The 19,472-nt window shown below is 45.7% G+C and overlaps 1 protein-coding gene across 1 annotated transcript in view; it reads left to right on the top strand.

The window, feature by feature from the left end:
- Positions 1-3,865: 3,865 nt before the first annotated feature.
- TNFAIP8L3 (TNF alpha induced protein 8 like 3) overlaps positions 3,866-19,472 on the top strand; it is a 46,609-nt gene continuing 31,002 nt past the window's right edge. Inside the window, exon 1 of the mRNA XM_063412588.1 lies at positions 3,866-4,070. Coding sequence (XP_063268658.1) covers positions 4,019-4,070 — 52 coding nt within the window. The 5' untranslated portion in view covers positions 3,866-4,018. The remainder of the gene's footprint in view (positions 4,071-19,472) is intronic.

The raw sequence follows: 19,472 nt of genomic DNA on the forward strand, positions 1-19,472 counted from the left end.
AAGAAATTGGGAAAAAAATCCAAAATCTGCCACAGCACATTTCAGGAGCATGTCAGCCTGTGGGAAATGCTGCTCTGTTTAATACATTCAGTGGCAATGGGGCTTGGCTAGAGTGTGACTGCCAGAGAGTCACATAAATGCTCAGACTTGAAAGTTTCCTTGTAAGTGTGAGAGATAATAAAATAAATAGTCTAACAAAATATCAGGCAACAAGTTTAGAAACAGTACGTCCTAGTGTAGATGAATTTAAATACAGAAATAATTTGTGAGGAAAAAAATCTAACCTTACATTTTTACATTTAGAACTTAGAGGAAGATACAATCCTACCCACCTGTCTGGACAGTGTAAAGGAGACAAGTCAAACACAAAGATGGTAGTGGGGGTTCTGTTAGATGTAACAATGGAAAAAAAGAGGCTGTTTTCCATTATAGGTTTGAAGGCTCTGTTTCAAGGAGCAAAGCTTGAGTAGCAAACCAGAGGCAGCCTACCAGCCCTTTATCCAGCAGGAAGGGATAACTCAACAGTTCAGGTACAGCTCATGGGATTCAGGTGAAATCTGTGCTCCACAGCTGACTTTAAATCACAGCTTCTCAGTACCTCATTTCCCTCCAACAAACAAAATACTCCTTGATTTCACAGCAGGCCTGTAGGATAAATGTAAGACACGGATGGAATCGTAGCTGGGCTACCTGAGCATTCAGAATACAATTAAATTGTATTTGTGTGAGCATGCAAGCAGCATTTGCCAATGGAACACTGCAAGAGCAAGAGTCCTAAAAGCTGTCACAGGCAGATCTCCAGCACTCACACAATGAGTGGGCAGAGGAGGGCTTCAGCTGAGTTCCATATGGAATGGAGATCAGGACCAGATGCAGCCAAAATGTGAATGGAGAAGCCACACAGAGATGTAGCATCATTTAAGTGGGATTACATGGGGCAGTTCCAATGTTACCAGCTCCCCTGTTACATCCTACTGGTAGAGATTTATAGACAAATATATTAACTGAGCATTGAGAAAAAACATTCCAGATTCTAAACATCCCAACCTTTGGGAAGGAATAAAGGAAATGGTTGCAGAGCTACAGTCAGAGATTCAGTTTATAACAATGAGTATGTAATTGCATTATTTGTACCAAGGCAAAAAATAAATCATGAAATGCTAACTCCCTCCATGTGAAGCTTCATTTAACGGGCATCTAGATAAGTGCATATATTGCTGTTAATAAACTTTTTGTGCTTTTCTCTGCACCAGTATTGTAATGAGTGGAAACTGTAAAGTTCAGAGCTGTAAGCATATGGAATTTTCCAGGTCACGTGTTAAACCAAGTGCAGGACTGCACTGGGCAGAGAACGTTGAGAGGAAAAAATCCCTGAATTCTAACCATATGTTTTGAAATGAAACAATATGCTCATTCTGCTACAGCTGAAAACTTTTCTAACTGCTTCATGGTTAGCAGCAATAAAAAGGGAAAGTAATCTTGAGGCAGAATTTACTGTCAAGTAGCAAGAAATTCCAGCAGAGTAATGAGAATATCCAATGTATACATCTCCAGCAGGACACAACACAATATTGATTATACCATTTCCATCATTATGTTCATTAATCTGGTCATACAAGGATAAAAAAAACCTGACAGGAATTAAAATAAGTGAGGCTTGGGCTTTCCTTTTAAGTAATCTGTGCTAAGATTTTCGTCTTTCAGAGGATCATGAAAAATAACTTTTCCTTCTACTAACTGAACTATGATCAGTAGCAGAAGTAGGACTACTCAAGAGCTTAACATTTAATTCCAATTACAGCAAAAGGTATACACTCAGAAAAGAAAAAAATTGCACACAGAAAATAGGGTAAGGCCAGAGCCTAACACACCTTGGGGAGGCATCCACAGCTGCCCCATCTGTGACCCAAAATTCACCGTAGAGGCAGCTGCTGAGGGAGCTGGAAGCTTTCTGCTGGACACATCCCTTCCAAAAACACCATGGTCCTTTGCTTATGTGACTACAGCCATTGCTATTAAATAGTCAGAATTTGTCCAGATTAGGAATTATCATGAGTTTCTACCGATTGAAGACAATCCACAAATTTAATTAATTGTACTCAAATACAAACTTGTGCTTCTTACTAAACTGCTCTTATTAGGGAGGTGGTTTAAGTTGCTTTTGACAATCATAAATGCAAACAAGAACAACAATAACAAAAAGAGAATGAGAGAGAGACTAAAATGCTCTCAGCTCTCAGATTTTATCCTTAGTGTGGTATCTGGCATTATTTCTGCAACTTAATATTGGGACTTTTCTGTTGCTATGTTGTTTCTGTTGCTACGTTGTTTATATCACGACTGTAGATTCCCCACATTTTCTGCAGTCAAATTTTGCATTGGCTTTTCACAGAAGAATCCTAGAATCACTTTGATTTAGATTTTTTTTCCTTACATGATATTAATTTATGAGATAATATTCAACAGTATTTGGAATTTTCATTCAAAAAATCATTTTAAATTTAATATAAATGTCTACAAGCAAAAGTCAGAATTTGTTTCATGGAATAAAACCCATAAGTGTCCTAACAGTATGGGCTCAGGTTATGACAACAATGTCCCAAATTACTTGAGAACTAACTTTTCACTCCAGAGGTCAAAGGTTTTTGTGTCTAAACTGACCATAGCAATGTGTGCATTCCAGGGTCAGAAAGTTTGAGGTCTTTTCCCTCTTCAGGCTCAACCTGGTTTGAAGGCAGGGAAGCAACCTTAGAACATAAGCCAAACTGACTTCATTTTTGGTATTACAGCATTGCACAGAATAAGCAATCACTGGAAAGGATTTGACAGAGCCCTTTGAGTTAAAGGAAAGATTTTTTTTTTTAATCTCATACTCTATGTTAAGAAAAAGTCTTCACACTTGTCAAGAGTGTCAAGCTTGATCTGATGCAATAGATAATTTGCTATTTGCAGCCTGAAAGCAGCACCCAGACATTGCTTTTTCCAGCAACAAGGGTGTATGGTTTTGGGGTGAGAGTTCCTGACTAAAGCTGTGTTCTACAGCTACAGGCATAAATCTCTGCCTGGAGATTGCAGTCTGCTGCAGGCAGGGGTTGAGGGCCCTGGCTGGCTTTTAGGATGTGACATATCCATGGATCCATTCGATCTCCAGGCCCTGTTCTAGAATGGCCTTTGGTTCCCAGTTAGAAAAGTACTTTTTGCAGCTACTTTCCTGAGATTTTTGTGCTAGAATTCAAGACACCTTTGGTCTATAACAGCAAGGAAAACTAGAAACCAATAAAAGCAAGGGGAAGGAGATGCCTAACCTCAGAGCTGAATGAGTGACCTCAACCCTCTGAATTAAGGATGGCTCATGACTGCACTGGCTTGTAGGACAGAAGCAAAGCCTGCCGAATCTAACTTATAAGCTTTTCACTTCAAAACAATCTAACGACGTGGCCATTTACCAGATATTGCACTATCTCCTTCAGAAAAACATACAATCAGGACACGCCAGAATTCACACCTTCGTTATTCTTCTGGGCACTAACGCCCAGCAAGAACAGGGACTTGCCCATCGGCCTGCTCTAGTCTAATTTCTGAGGACTCTTATCATTAAGGACACAGAGCGGTAAAATGAGACAAGGCGACTGAAGCTCGAGGGAGACGTCCACGAGAAGAGTGATGGAGCAGACAGACGGGAGGTGCGGTGGCAGTGTACGGGACGGTCATTTCGGGATCCTTGCTCTCGGCAGGGCTCCCCGGGAGCGGCCCCGAGCGGTGCGGGCGGAGGGCAGCGCAGCCCCGCCGCTGCCGGAGCGCGGGGCCGGGGCCGCCCCCGGCGCGCCACCGCTGCCCCCGCCCCCGGCGCGCCGCCCGGCCCCGCTCCGCCCGCAGCCAATGGCGCTCGGCGGGGCGGCTGCATGTGGTGCGGGACACAGCGCCGGCCGCCAGCGCAGGAAGGCAGCGGGCTGCGCTCCGCCGCTCCGGGCGCTCCTCCTGCCAGCGGCGGCCCCAGCTGCCCCGCGGTGCCTGCAGCATGGACTCGGACTCGGCGGAGCTCAGCGAAGGCGAGCTGGTCTCGCCCGCAGGTGAGCGGCGGCGGCGCGCCGGGCGGGAGCTGGCTCCGGGGCCACCGCGCTGGGGAAGGGGTCGGGTCCCTTCCCGTGCCCTGATGTGCCCGGTCCCTTCCGTGCCCTGCTGGTGCCGGGTCCCTTCCGTGCTCTACTCTCTCGGGTCCCTTTCCCGTGCCCGGCTCTCTCGGGTCCCTTTCCCGTGCCCGGTTCTCTCGGATCCCTTCCCGTGCCCGGCTCTCTCGGGTCCCTTTCCCGTGCCCGGCTCTCTCGGATCCCTTCCCGTGCCCGGCTCTCTCGGATCCCTTCCCGTGCCCAGCTCTGGGATCCCTTTCCCGTGCCCGGCTCTCTCGGGTCCCTTTCCCCGTGCCCTGCTGTGCCGGGTCCCTTTCCCCGTGCCCTGCTGTGCCGGGTCCCTTTCCCCGAGCCCTGCTGTGCCGGGTCCCTTTCCCGTGCCCTGCTGTGCCGGGATCCCTTTCCCCGTGCCCTGCTGTGCCGGGTCCCTTTCCCCGTGCCCTGCTGTGCCGCGTCCCTTTCCCGTGCCCTGCTGTGCCGGGTCTCTTTCCCGTGCCCTGCTGTGCCGGGATCCCTTTCCCCGTGCCCTGCTGTGCCGGGATCCCTTTCCCCGTGCCCTGCTGTGCCGGGTCCCTTTCCCCGTGCCCTGCTGTGCCGGGTCCCTTTCCCCGTGCCCTGCTGTGCCGGGTCCCTTTCCCCGTGCCCTGCTGTGCCGGGTCCCTTTCCCCGTGCCCTGCTGTGCCGGGTCCCTTTCCCCGTGCCCTGCTGTGCTGGGATCCCTTTCCCGTGCCCGGCTCTCGGGTCCCTCCCGTGCCGCGGGGCAGCCCCAGGAGCGCTGCGGGGCGGGGGGCGCGGGGCAGCGCCGTCCCCGCTCCCGCGGCAGAGCCGAGCACGGCCCCGCTCCGGCGGTTATCGGGGCCGGAGCCGCGGGCTCGGGGTGCGGGAGAGCTGCCCCCGAGGGCTGTGACGTGACAGCGGCTCAAATCGCAGTGCTGGCGCAAGCTGATGCTTTGTACCCAGAAGCTGCGAAGTTTTCGGGGGTTTGGTCGCGGCTATTCCGCTGTCGCTCCCGGACCACCGCGCCTGGCGGAGAGGGAGAGATCCCCCTCCGGGACGGGCACGCAGAGCCCCCGGGCTGCTGGGCTTTTGTTTTCAAGTCTTGTCACCAGGAACCATGCTGTGTGCTTGCTGCAGCCCACATAGTTATTGGATGAGACAGAAGGGGAAAAAAAAAAAAAACAAAAAAGCACTAAAACCTCTCCTGCCCTTTCCAAACCTTCGCGTTCTTGCGTCTTACTCGAAACAAGTCATGGTTGATGTGCCGTAGTCAAAGGCCATCCTGCACACATGTGAAAACGCGGCCAACAAACTTGTGTGAAACACACGGAGGTAGGTTCGCTCTACCAGCACAGCACGTGGCACAGAGACGCGCTGGCACCTCACGGCCACACCTCTGGGTGTCCCACCCGTGGGTCAGCGGTGGTGGCACCCTGCCCACAGCAGAGCGAGGTGTTACACACGCAGACAGGAGTGGACAGCAGGGGTGTCACACAGACGGCACTGGGCTGCAGGAGTGTCACACACACAGCACTGGGCTGCAGGAGTGTCACACACACAGACAGAAGTGGACAGCAGGAGTGTCACACAGGACTGGGCTGCAGGAGTGACACACTCAGACAGGACTGAGGCTGCAGGAGTGTCACACACACAGGACTGGGCTGCAGGGGTGTCACACACATAGCACTGGACAGCAGGGATGTCACACACACAGACAGGAGTGGACAGCAGGGGTGTCACACACACAGACAGGACTGGGCTGCAGGGGTGTCACACACACAGACAGGACTGGACAGCAGGAGTGTCACACACGCAGACAGATGCTGGGCTACAGGAGTGTCACACACACAGGACCGGACTGGACAGCAGGGGTGTCACACTCAGAGAACCGAGCTGCAGGGGTGTCACACATACAGCTGGCACGTGACAGATGCTGGGCTGTCACTGACACCAGGTGCAGAAGGAACCTGTTTGACCTCCAGCTTCCCACAGAGGCTTTCTCTGAAGCCATTTAACTGGCATCAGATACAAGTGCAGTTGGAATGATGCCTGAAATTGTCCCAGCGATCATAATAAATCCAAGTAGAAAGTTGCCATGTTATGTTATTAGACCTTCGAGAAAATTCTCTCCACCATAACCAGTCCAGTTTGGACATGTATTTCATCCCAGCTAGCACCCTCCTGCATCCCCAAAAAGGAAGATTTGAACACCAAAATATGCTCTAACTATGAAGGCAGAAAAGCACCAGATATTTTGTGAAATAATTCACCTGTCCTATTAATACAGCAGTGATAAACAAAAGTAGGAAGTCATAAGATAAATGTGTTGTCTAGTCTCCCAGCAGAACATTTTATAGCATAATCTTAAATCTAATTCAGTTTTAAATACTGAATTTTTAAAGGGTATTTACTCTTGATATCTTGCTTTGTATTTTCTTACTTGGGATTTAGAGAATTAAAGAAAACCAGCAACAGGTCACAGAGCTCCTTATACTCAGGGAGCTCTGTTAGGCTCAGCTTACTCTCAAGGACCACCAACAGCTATAATTTTTCATCCAAACAAATCTTCCAAGTCATGCATGAAGAGCAAAATACAAACATTACATTTATAGACAAATTAATATAATAGAGCTCCTGCCAGCAATTTACTCCTGTTCTGAATAGGATTTTCTTTTAAATAAATTTAAAATAACCATCTTTAGAGATCGCCGTAAGTGCTTTTCATGTCATTACTTGCTAGCTGCCAAGAGTTGATATTCATCAGTCTCCTCTCCTCTTTTCTATTCCTTCTTTGTACTATTTAAGACAAGAAAAATCTGGTATTTTGGCCATACATGGCAGATGACTATGCAGTAGAATAAAACAGGAATAGGAGAAAACTTGAATGTTTTGTCTTACCCAGCTGCATTTTTTTTTTCTGCACTAAAGAATGACTTACTCTTTGTATCCCTCATCATCTTCTGAGAAATAGATTTTTTTGCTAGGTTTCCTTTGGTCTTTTCTCTGTACTCTGCCATATGTGTGTAGCAGCCTCTCTGTGTCCGTGGGTGTTCAGCAGCCGGGCTGTCAGTCACTGCTGCAGCCTCAGGGGCTGCAGGGGGATTCAGCCTTGCTCGGGGAGGTGCACACAGCTCCAGTGACACAGCCCACAGGGCAAGCTCAGTGCCCTGGAGGAAAATTGGGGTGAGGACCTGGTGATGGTTAGATTTTGGACACTGAGTTTAGTCCAGCTAGGAGCCTGCACTGAAGCTGACAGTGACCCCAGTGTTGAGCTTGCTCTCCTCATTGCCAGTCCTCGCCCTTCCCCGGGTTCAGCTGGCACAGCCCAGGCTCTGAGGCTGCCAATTGTTGGAGCAGTGGGATGCAGCCTGCTTTATCCCCAGGGCTCCACCATGCCCGTGCAACACAGATGTTTAAGGCACAGCCCAGTTCAGGGATTGCAGTGCTCTCCCAGCCTTTTGCTATGTCCCTGTGGAGTGGCACCCCTGCCATTCCTGCACTCACACAGGTGTGCAGGAGCTACCTAGTGCCCCCCACCATCTGCCATGCACACGTGGCTTCCAAGAACCAGCTGGAATCTTGCTCCAAGATCCCAGCAGCCTCATTTGCTTTAATAGCCCACTTCAAACTTGAGTCTCAAAGGAGGCAGAAATATTTTTTCTCTTTCTATTCCGAACATGTTGTCACAATAGCGTCTTCATATTCCTTTGGTGCAAACAAAAAGCTCCTTATATGTGAGCAGTGCAAGATGTTAGCTGTATTAAAAGCAAACAAACAGCAAAAACCACCACACCTCTAACAACATTCAGCTCTACAGCCTTGGCTCCCACAAGTCTCTCACGCCCATCTATTACTGCTTTGCACTTCGGGTGTCTGTGGGGTCAAAAAGCTTTGGTTTTCAAGAAAGGTTACTCATGAGAAAGACTCCTATTAAGAACATTAAACAGGTCTTCATGGTTCTGAAACAATTACATATTGTGGTGCAAAAGAAGAAAAGTTGCATGCTTGTTAGCTCGTGAAATTTCTAGTTTTACTGTAGAGGTGACTAGTCATATTCTTTTTCTTGTCCTACAGAAGAGCTTTTGAGAACTGAACAGGTAATCTTAAAATAGAAAGTTGTTCTCATTTTTAATGTCCACCTATTGAGAGGTTGGGTTTTTAAAAAGTCCTTTTCAATGGAATAATGGTCTCCTTTTCATCAGGCCTTTCATAGTCATCCTGCCACATGAAAGAATGATCCTCCATGTCATCTTTCCGGGTAACATTTCACAAAAATTCAGGTCATCACCAACAGAAATTATTTTGCAGTGGGTTTGGAAATTCTGCATACAGGAGAAAAAAGGTGTGAGACCTTCATTTGGAACTGAGGCCTTGTCCTCAGTTCCCTGGCTGGAACAGGCAGGAATTTGGTCACATACCTTTTATGTGCACTGATTTAAGCCTTTATACAAGTCACTCTGTCACAACATGGATTTTCATGTTTGTTTTAATGGAACTGTTATGCTACACTAGTAACAGATGATATCCAGAGGCTAAATTGCCTCTATGGTCTCTAAAACAATACAGATGGTCCTCATGAAGTTTAACATACTGTGGAGGACAAACTCTCGCTGGTCCCTTCTGTGGGTTTCCTTCCACAGAAGTCAGAAGATGTTTGGCCTAGGAAAGAACAGCTTGTACTCCAAGTAGAGCTCTAAACTGATGACAGGGGTTTTGGTTTTGTTTTTTTTTAAGAATTGAGTGTGAACTTTGTATAGTGGCAAGGATAACAAAATGAAGATGACCTTACACCAGGCTTGTGTCCATGAGAGAGCCTGATTATGACTTCAGTACATCTTCAACAGAGCCAAGGTCTTACCCTGGAACTCTTAGCACAAAGATGCATTTAAAATTATTTGATAAATTATCTGACGTTTTCCCTGGACAATAAATATATACTTAGTAAAAAACCCAGCAGATTTAAACATTATTTACTGGTGTAAAGTCACCTCTATGGAAATGAATAATTTTTCTGGAGCTGTAGTATTATTTGATTTGCAATGCTTAGCAAGTAATTTTTTCTGAAAACTGTTTATCATGTTATGTGAACTGCCTGTGGTTTTGTGATGTTATCTTTGAAGCCTGCTACATCTTTTAATCACTGTTTTACAGAGTTAAATGCCATTTAAGAGTTAATATACTCTTGTAAATACAAAATGGATTAGAAAGCATAATGAAGACATTTAAGAATTTTTATTTGAGACATCACTAACATGCTTATGTGATGTATAGTGCAAGTAGGCATTGTTTAACCTTTTGCAGTGTCACACCATTTGAAAAATATATCCTTTGCCCCAAGGAATACTTGTGTGAAGGAGGGGTTTGGTTTACCAAAGCCTTGTTTTGAAACTATGCAGAAAGTTCCAAATCAGATAAACAATAATATTTATTAGACTTCAGACAAGCCAAAAGAAGTAGTAGATAACATGTTCTAGGTATGAAAACAAGAAAAATATTTTAAAATACTTTTTATGAAGCTCTTTCTAGCAACTGTCTAATGAAGGGCTCTCCCTTCCCTTTCTGCTGGAAAACAAAGGAAAACAAAGCTAATAGAAAAAAAGATGGACAGACAACAGACATGAGCTAACTTGCCATGGAGCTGTGCACCAAACTGTTACAGGGTTTTCTGAATCACTGCAAACTGAGGCAAGCACAGGTCCAGGTCTCTCTGCCAAGAGAGTGGGCAAGAGATGCTTTGGGATGAGCAGGCAGCAGCCAGGGCAAGGATGAGAGCCAGGAGCCTGTTTGGGTGGATTTTTTCTTTTAGTGTTTCCTCCAGGAATCACCTGGGCTGCTGATTTGCATCAGACTCCTCATTAGCACAGCAGCTGTCAGTGAGGGAGTCTTGTCCAGCAGGGAAAAAAACCCAGAACAGTAAAAACTTTAAAGGGAAAAAATCCAACCACGCTGTAAGGATGGTAAAGACCATAAATAATCCTGCTTTTGTCAAATTGACTATGCCTTGGACAAACAATTTAGTTGAACAAGTCAATTTGTTCAGGGTTCTGGTCTTAAAATCAAGTGGAAATGTGACCTTCATGAAGCCCAAGCTCACCTGCCTGTGCAAGATCATGACCAAGCTGTTCCCCCACCTGAAATTTTGCTAGCAGTCATGGAGCAGGGAGCCCCCACTCTTTCTAACATGTGGATATGGACAAGGAATTTATGATGGCATATTAAATTCATAAGTAGAAATATGAAGCAGTTGCTGCCACACAGCAATTATTGGCCATTCTTGTCTGCCTTGCCAAAGGTCTGGGATAAGACTGAATTCTATTTAAAGTGCTATTTTGGCACTAAGGAATGACCTGTACAAAACAAAGAGTGCACTGCCTCAAAAAACTCCCACCTCCCCTTTGAAGAAATAAATCTTTTAGCCTTTCATCTCCTCCACAGCAAAGACTAAAAAGTCGTGGTGGGAAGAGCAAATCACCTTATTCAGCTGGTAACAGAACAATCAAGCTATAAATCCCAGGTAAAAAGGACAACAGGAGGCCAGAGAGATGACAGAGTTTTCCTGAAGACCAGCCTGAGAAACCTTTGGCACTTACGTTCTACCCACAGCACCAGCCTTAGGGTGACAGAGCTCCCAGGAAGGTGGGAGAGCCCTGTAACTTTCTGAGACCTCCCTGTTTTATCTGGTGAACTAAGCAGGGCCTGGCTGTGAGCCCAAGCAGTGGTGCACAATCCTCTAAGCTGTTTATCTATTAATACACTTCCTGGCACTGCTTCAGCCCGTGCCAGATAATCTCCCACTAAATGTCCTGGCATGAGACAGGGGATAGCAGTGGCCAGTATGAATTAAACATTTGGAGTGTGGGAAAGAATTCAGGCTGTATCCAGATGGCAGCACAATGCATGGACAAAAGGTTCTGTGCTGGTTTATTTACAGACAGAGACCCTGTGGTCAGAGCAGGGGCAGAGGGTCTTCACTCTTGCTGTGGCCTCTGCTGCCTGCTCAAGGCTCTCCAGGCTCTTGGGCTGCTTGGGGACCCTGCTCAGGGCAGCTTCCCTGCGTTTGGAGCCCTGCCCAATTAAAAGTGTGGTACTTGCTGTTTGCCTGCAGAAATCTCTCTGCCAGTGATGGGATGGGAGGTCATTTCATGGGCTGACAAGTGCAGCTGGAGGAGATTGATGGGAGGCTGAGAGTTGCTGCAGTAACTACAACTCTATACCCAAGCCTCAGACATCATCCTGAGAAGCCAAGCTGAGCTCAGACATGGGCTGGAAGCCAGTGAGTTTTTCTGCTCTTTAAGGCAGATATCTTTAACAAAGAAGGCTGAGAAAGAGCAAGAGTCACTTGGATGTCTTTTCAGTGGTCACTGATCCCTCCTTGGTCCAGCTGCTGGTTTATGTCAAGTTTTAGCAGTTGGCTCTGTTCAGCCTTCCTGCAGAGGAACAGACTGACCAGTCCCTCTGCACAGGTGTTGATTTTGGCTGACATCTGTTGATATAACAACACAAAACAGGGCAGGAAGATTATGCCATCTATGAAACAAACACTTCACCATGGAGACATTCTCTTAGGTCTTCTTACTAGTGCTGGTTTAATATGAAAGGCAATCTTCTGAAACACTCACAGTAGAAGTTAGCATAATATCTCACTTATCACCATCTCATTCCTGCATTAGCTTTGTTTATCCAAGCAGTTTGTGTTGCAGGAAAAACTAAATTCTTTCCTTCTTTCTTTCTCTTTGAAGAAATGTATTACCACTATTATTGTGTTAGTTTCCTTTCCAAATAGTTTTCCATCTAGTTTTAGAACCTATAGTTTACATGGTCAAATCACTGACAGATGCAGATCAAACAAATACAAGTTTTTGAGACTTTTCAAAGTTGGGAGTATTTTTATTTTTTTTTAATTAAGATAACCATCTTTCAGATGATTTTTTTTTCAACAAAAGCTCTGTGCCATATAGTGTTATGCCAGGTGAATGTCTGTAGCTTTTGTTTACTTGCATTTAATTTTAGCATTGTGTTTTTGTGTATCATTTCCCTCTAAATCCCAGAAGTGAGAAGGAAGTAGGCTAAAGGTATCAAGAATGACCTTCATGTTCACTTCAAAGCAACTTACAGTTGGTGCCTCACTATTTTTATACATTATTAATCATCTCCACTGTTAGGAAGAATGTTTACTAGTAGCTATAGGAGTAATCAGTACAGTCATTATGATGCACAGCTAGTGAATTCATTAAGAAGTGATAAAGAATTGGTGAGGAAAAATATTGGCTGGAATTACAGGTTGAAGAATGGGATAAAAAGTTCAAGCCTAAGTATATGTAAAAACCACTTGCACAAACTTTGTACAGTGCCAGTATGCCCCCTCGTTACCCCCTTGGACTAATTTGTGCTCTTCAAATACACCAGGGTCTATTAACTAAGAGAGGAAATTTCTGTTCAGTGATTAAACCTCACCTGTATCAGAAACCAGCTTCTGTTGTGTGCATCTAGCCTGACCTCAGCTGAGGCTTCTCTGGCTTTTCTCTTACCTGCATTTGTTTTTAAGAGTCTATTTCTATACCAGTTCTTACAGGTCAGTATCAGATTATCCTGCATAAGAAGGAAGGATGTAACACTTTGCATCCTTGGGGCAGATATAGCTGAGAGTTTACTCTTGCCTGCAGTCCTGTCCATTCCTCTCCCCCAAAACAAAACCCCACAACCAAAAGCTAAAACAACAACAAGAACAGAAAACAACCACCGAAAACCCCCAGACCTGTACACTCATCCAAAACAGTCACCACTGGCATTTCTCTGCAGAGCACTTCCCCTCACAGAAATCATACAGAACTGATGGAATGCCAAGAACAAATTGTCTTAAGGACAGATGAATACCATGTTTTCCACAGTTCCATGATTTAACTCCATAGTTTGGATGAAATCAGATGCTGGAGGGCTTAGAGCAGTCCCAGTTAATCAGCTGGCATCCCTTCATCCTCCAGACCAGGATCTCTCCTGCAGTTGTGCAGCCACACTGTGAGCTGGGGCTCCTGACTGGTTGGTGCTGTTCACTTCTGCACAGAGCTGATTTTACTCTGTGCCAGGTGTTTGAAAGCCTGGCTGGGGACAGCCAGAACACAGCCACTTTCAGTGTTATGGTGCCAGATAGTTGTGCTGGTACAAATGGATGTTTGCACTTCATCAGGAGGTGTCACTGCACCCTGGGAGGACTGGCAGAAACTCCTCCTGCTTTGAGAAAAGGTACATGGAGAGGGCAAGGAAGCTCTAAATCCTCCTTGCACCCTCACTTTGGCTGCCCTTGCCACCAGAGAGGCTAAGGCCCTTGCAGGAAGGCAGGCACCCAGATTTGGGCTATATTCTCCATCTTCTAACCTCTAGAATACTTTTAAATTCTTTTTCCTGTCCATCCTCATATCTTACTCTAACAGTTTTTGTTCATTCTCCACATCTGTCTAGCATTTAACTGATCTTCTCTGTGCCCCAGCCAATATGCTGCTCTCCTCAAGCCTCAGTTTTTCCAGTATTGATCTGATTCTTCTTCCTTAACTCATTTCTTCTCCAAGGCTCTTGGGTTTATGATTTCTACCACTAAAAAAAGGGGAGAAAATGCTGTTAGGTTATATTTCAAGAAAGAGTAAATTGATGGAAGTAGATACCAACTTGGCACTGTAATTAAAGGTTCCAGAAACAGGAACTAACCTGCCTCCTCTGGCAAACGAAAAATACAGACAGTGGGCTCGCAAGTGGGATCAGGAAATTTAATTTGATTTTGAAATACTGAAACAGGTAGGTGCAATATTTTCCAGAAACTGAGAACACAATAGCATCTCCACAGATAACAAAAGCTTCCCAGCTATTTCCAGAATGCATTCCTGAACAAACAGCTCCTTGAAGAAACTGTATCCTCACCCCTGTAAGTTCAAATCATTGGGCTTGAATAGCAGATCCAGGGGAGAATTGCATCTGTCACCAGACACAGCAGTCTGTGACTGTCACTGCTCAGAGGTCAGAGGAGGACACTGTTTTCTAGGGATACAGCTTAACTACAGGGAATAAAGGAAACCAGAGCCTTGCCATTTTGCACAGTATTGTCTGGAATCACAGCATGCAGATCTCCCTCACACAAGGTTACAAATATGTATTTATTAAGAAGTGACAATATACTTTCATTAAAAAAATATTAGAAGAGAATTCACAGAAATTGCCTCTAGAAAGCAATCAGAAGCTTTAAGCAGCTGTGAAAAAGTGGTGAAGGCAAAAGATGCTTCTGTAAACTAAACTCTTCTTCACTTGGGACAAGAATGTCTCTTTCAATTTTCTTGTGCCAATGAGGCAAGGACGAGAGCAGAGAAATGCACTGAGGGAGGCTCCAGGGAAGGGCTGAAGCACAGGAGTTGCCAAGCAGGTACAGACCCAGCAGAACACCAGCACAATGCCTACATCCACCCTTCCACTCTGCTGCTGACTGGCCTGAACTGAATCAAACTAAAACTGGGCTCGTTCTGCCCTTTGGAGGGCCAGCAGCCACCCTGACACTCAGGTTTCATCTCCCATCACTGGATGGGAGGCTCCCAGACACAGGGTCCCCGTTTTGCAGCACAGCTTCCCTCTCTGGGCTGCTGGCTGTGCCCAACCCAGCTGGCACATCCTCGGTCAGCAGCCCTGAGTGACCAGGACACGGCAGGGGACAGTCCTGCCCAGCAGGCAGGGAGGGCACAGCCCTGCCCTTCCCCTTGGGCTGCTGCAGTGCAGCAGGACCATCTCCCCTGCATGGTTCTGCCCTGCATGGTTCTCCCCTGCATGGCTGTCCCCTGCACGGCTCTCCCTGCACGGTTCTCCCTGCACGGCTCTCCCTGCATGTTTCTCCCTGCATGGCTGTCCCTGCATGGCTGTCCCTGCATGTTTCTCCCTGCATGGCTCTCCCTGCATGGCTCTCCCTGCATGGCTCTCCCTGCATGGCTCTCCCTGCATGGCTCTCCCTGCATGGCTCTCCCTGCATGGCTGTCCCTGCATGGCTGTCCCTGCATGGTTCTGCAGCCAGGATCTGTCAGGTCCCCGGAGCTGCCTGCACTTGCCCGTGCAGGTGGGGAGGATGAGCAGCAGCTGCTCCTGCACTGTTCAGGGCTCTGTTCAGGGCTCTGTTCGGGGCTCTGTTCAGGGCTCTGTTCAGGGCTCTGTTCGGGGCTCTGTTCAGGGCTCTGTTCAGGGCTCTGTTCAGGGCTCTGTTCGGGGCTCTGTTCAGGGCTCTGTTCGGGGCTCTGTTCAAGGCTCTGTTCGGGGCTCTGTTCGGGGCTCTGTTCACGGCTCTGTTCGGGGCTCTGTTCGGGGCTCTGTTCGGGGCTCTGTTCAGGGCTCTGTTCGGGGCTCTGTTCGGGGCTCTGTTCGGGGCTCTGTTCAGGGCTCTGTTCGGGGCTCTGTTCAAGGCTCTGTTCGGGGCTCTGTTCGGGGCTCTGTTCGGGGCTCTGTTCAGGGCTCTGTTCGGGGCTCTGTTCAGGGCTCTGTTCAGGGCTCTGTTCAGGGCTCTGTTCGGGGCTCTGTTCGGGGCTCTGTTCGGGGCTCTGTTCGGGGCTCTGTTCGGGGCTCTGTTCAAGGCTCTGTTCGGGGCTCTGTTCGGGGCTCTGTTCGGGGCTCTGTTCAGGGCTCTGTTCGGGGCTCTGTGTTTACCTTCAGAACTTCACAGGGAAGCGGTGCCTTAGCAACAGCTGAGGAGTATTAAAGAGACAGGGGACGTGTAGGAAGGGAGTTTGGGGCGATGGTGGGGGAGCGATTATTCAATGTTTTCCATATTTTCACATAACAGAATTTCATTTCCTTGAAGTTACTGCAGTCAGTGACAAGCAGAAGCGTGCACGTGAAATAACTCTGGCTGAGCAGCGAAATAAAGCATGACTAGACACACCAAATAACCCATGCAGACTGCAAGAGGTTGTTTAAAAAATAATTATGTGCTTGTCACTGCAGAAGCTTTTCTATATTTATAACTCCTTTTTCCTCGCAGCCTCGTCTGATGGAATTCAGACAGCATGCACGCCTTTATGTTAAACAACCAATTCTGGAATGCTTCTCTTCTTCCCTCTCTTCTACAGGCATTAAAGCAGTAGTTACACTTAATGGGGATTATTTTAGGGACAGTTAAGGCCTGTGCTTAGTCACTTCATCGTTGACTAAAATACAAACCCTCCTCACATGCCATTAAAGAGATTGAGAACAAATCTTTAAATAAGTACTTAGCTTGCTTTTAAAGCAATGTGGTTTCTTTACCATGATAAAGTGATAAAAATACATATGAGATCATAAAGCTCACAGTAGTTTTGTTGCTGAAGAAGTTTTACAGCTATCTCCTTGAATTCATTTGGTTTGAAACTTGCCTTGGTGTAGCTTTTTTTTTTTGAGTTGAAAACATTTTTTATACAAGCAGCATGTGACTGAATATAACTAAGCTTTTTTATACATATGTAAAATGGACAAAAAATATTTTCCCTAAGTAAGGAAATGCTATATATAGAAGGAAAGCAGGAGACTTTCAAGTCACAGACTTCAGGAGGTTTGTTAACACCATCCCCAGGGAGGCAGAAAGACAAACAATAAAAAAGCAATTTCCTTCACAGGAACATACAGAACATCAGAAACACCTAGTAAAGAGAACAGTGTGCAGGGTGGAAGTAATTTATCCTGTTGGTTCATGTTTTTCACTCTACTAATCATCATTCCCTGTTACCATCACTGGGAGGTGCACACCCATCAGCAGGTAACACTGAGTTTTAAATATTTTTAACAAATGTCACAATCTGGACAAGCCAGAGAAGGTGTAGCCTCCACAACTCTTTGAGATGTACAGTGTGGAATAAAAGCTGTGGGGAGGAAGGGATGGCACAGGGCATTACTGTGCCATCAGAACTGCAGACCCCGTGGGGACAGAGCAGTCTCTGCCCTCAGAGCTGCCCCAGGAACACCATGGCCAGGAAATTCATCCCTAGGGGGACACAGTGCTGCTGCTGCTCAGGGAAAACATCCTGCATCAGACCTTCTGCAGCTTCTCAGACCTTGAGGGTGGCAGACCTGGACTGTGGTAGGAGTGGGACTAGATGCTCCTACTTGATTTTTTTCTTCTCTTTTTTTTTTTTTTTTTTAGCAGCTACACCACAAGGGTTAATATGAACACAAACACACAAAATTGATATTTAAAGTTACTTTCACTTGGCTCACAGACACACAGCTTTCACAATGATAAGGAGGAACCAGAAGCTTGTCTATAGCAAATAAAAATTAATCTTGGGACAGTGCTGCCTGAGGCATTGATAGGAGGGGCTGATTCTGCAGGAGCACAGTTATTTAGGTAGAGCAGAGATCACAGAGGAAATGTTAGATGGCTGCACTGGAAGGGTTTAGGAAGGAGGTGAGGATGTGCATGGATGTGTCAGATTTCAACAGATGGAAGGCTGATTTGGGGTTTATGTAATTCAGAGCTGTTCTAACAAAGTACTCAGGGACAGACATTCAGAGTAATAGAGAATGGCAGTATTTAAGAAGCTTTGCCATGTTTTCACATGCTCATTTGGGAAAAAGATGGAAAGAAAATATCCAAATAGGTTTTTCCCTCATAAAAAACCCCCAAACACCTACTCAAGAAAACAGAAAAAAACCCCAAACAAACCCAAAAAACTACAGTGACAGGAATCCTTTCTTTGTGTGACATCCCAGTTGGGTTTGTGCAGAAATAACACTGTATTCATATTAAACCAATTTAGTGCATTGTAGAAGGTATCTGTAATCTGTATAACTTTCAAAATACACTTTGGAACTTTACAGTTCCAAATAATTAAATAACACCTTCAGCAATTTCAAAGCAAATAAAACTGGAAATTTAAGGACACTTTAAAGATACTGGGCTAATTTCTTTGTGCTCCCATATGATAACTTTTCAAAATCTGGTGAATAAAGTACTGGGCTGACAGCAGGATCTTAATGACAGCCTTAAGCAAGTTTTTCAGCTGCATCTATTTCTCCTCCCATTCCTGATCATCTTTGGCTGTTTTTACCTTCACTATTTTTAGGTGAGGAATGTCTTTTATTACATTCGTGCAGTAAGAACCCTGAGGTGCTTTATGAAAAGCATGTAAATACTAATATCAATGGTCTCTCATGGTACTTTTGTTGGTAAATTATCAGAGGGCTTCCCTACCAGAGAAAAAACCTGCACTTCTGCAGTTCACACAGCATCTTAAATGTGAAAGATACATGTGCATTCAGTAAGGACTTTCAGAAGTTTTTTATGAAAAAGACTGCAGTTTGTACACTACTTTATCTTAACCACACCTGACTTTTTGTCACAATAAGCAGGTGACTGAAATTATTTTTTCATAGCAGTGCTACTGCATATCATAAGACAAAGGAATGTTACAAGCAAAAGTAGAAAATTCATGTTTTTAGCATGAGCTAAAGAGAACACACTTATGTTTTTCTCCTCCATTTTTCCATTTGTTTCTGATTCCAACTGTTTAGCTTTCTGGCAGTGAAAATATGTTTGGAATCAAAATACCCCACAATTTGAAGTTATCCTATATTACTTCCTTTTGCTTTTCCCTTTAATATATTCCTACTGAAATGAGGAAAGCCGTTCACCCAAAGAGAATTTACCAGAGAGGGTTTGGCAGAATTAACCTGCTGATGACTGCTGGTGTATTTTTTTGGTACAAGTCTTTGGAGGGTAGGATCAAGCACAAAAAAGAGATCCTGATCCAGTGCTTGGACACAGGATTCCTTCCATGGCCTTTGTACACACACCATGGTGTAACACTACCTCATCCAGCAGAAACCTGCTGTAAGTGGAAAGTATTCCCACTGCACACAGAGCCACTACTTTCTTTACAGCCCCAGTCTCAGTTCTTGCACATAAAGGAGTTTGTGTGTTATTCACATGTATAACCCACCTACACCATCATCCTCCCAAGAGGCGCCTGCTGCCAAGCTCGCTTGTGTGCAGGCCAAGGAATATGGACATTTTCCAGTGCTGTCTGTTCAGACTTCCCTGCAGGAAGCTGCCTTCCCAGGGTGTGAATTTGTGCTTTAAAGCCATCTGCCCTACGCTGCTTCATCTCAGGCAGAGCCTCAGTGGAAGAAACAATAAATCCTGTTCAAAGGTGACGAGGTCTGGTAACCTGGCACTAACCCTCAAATTCTACAAAACCAGGTGGAAGCTGGCCTGAAATACAACAAACTCCAAAATCAGGTCCAGCCAAAACACAGATTTCATTATTAGAGCTCTGACAGTCACCTTGCCTGTAGAAACACAGGTTGTAAACAGCTGTAGAGGATAAGGTTATTGTCACTCTCTCACTTCTCAAGATC

The sequence above is a fragment of the Prinia subflava genome, chromosome 15 (assembly GCF_021018805.1).
Source record: "Prinia subflava isolate CZ2003 ecotype Zambia chromosome 15, Cam_Psub_1.2, whole genome shotgun sequence".
NCBI lineage: Eukaryota > Metazoa > Chordata > Aves > Passeriformes > Cisticolidae > Prinia > Prinia subflava.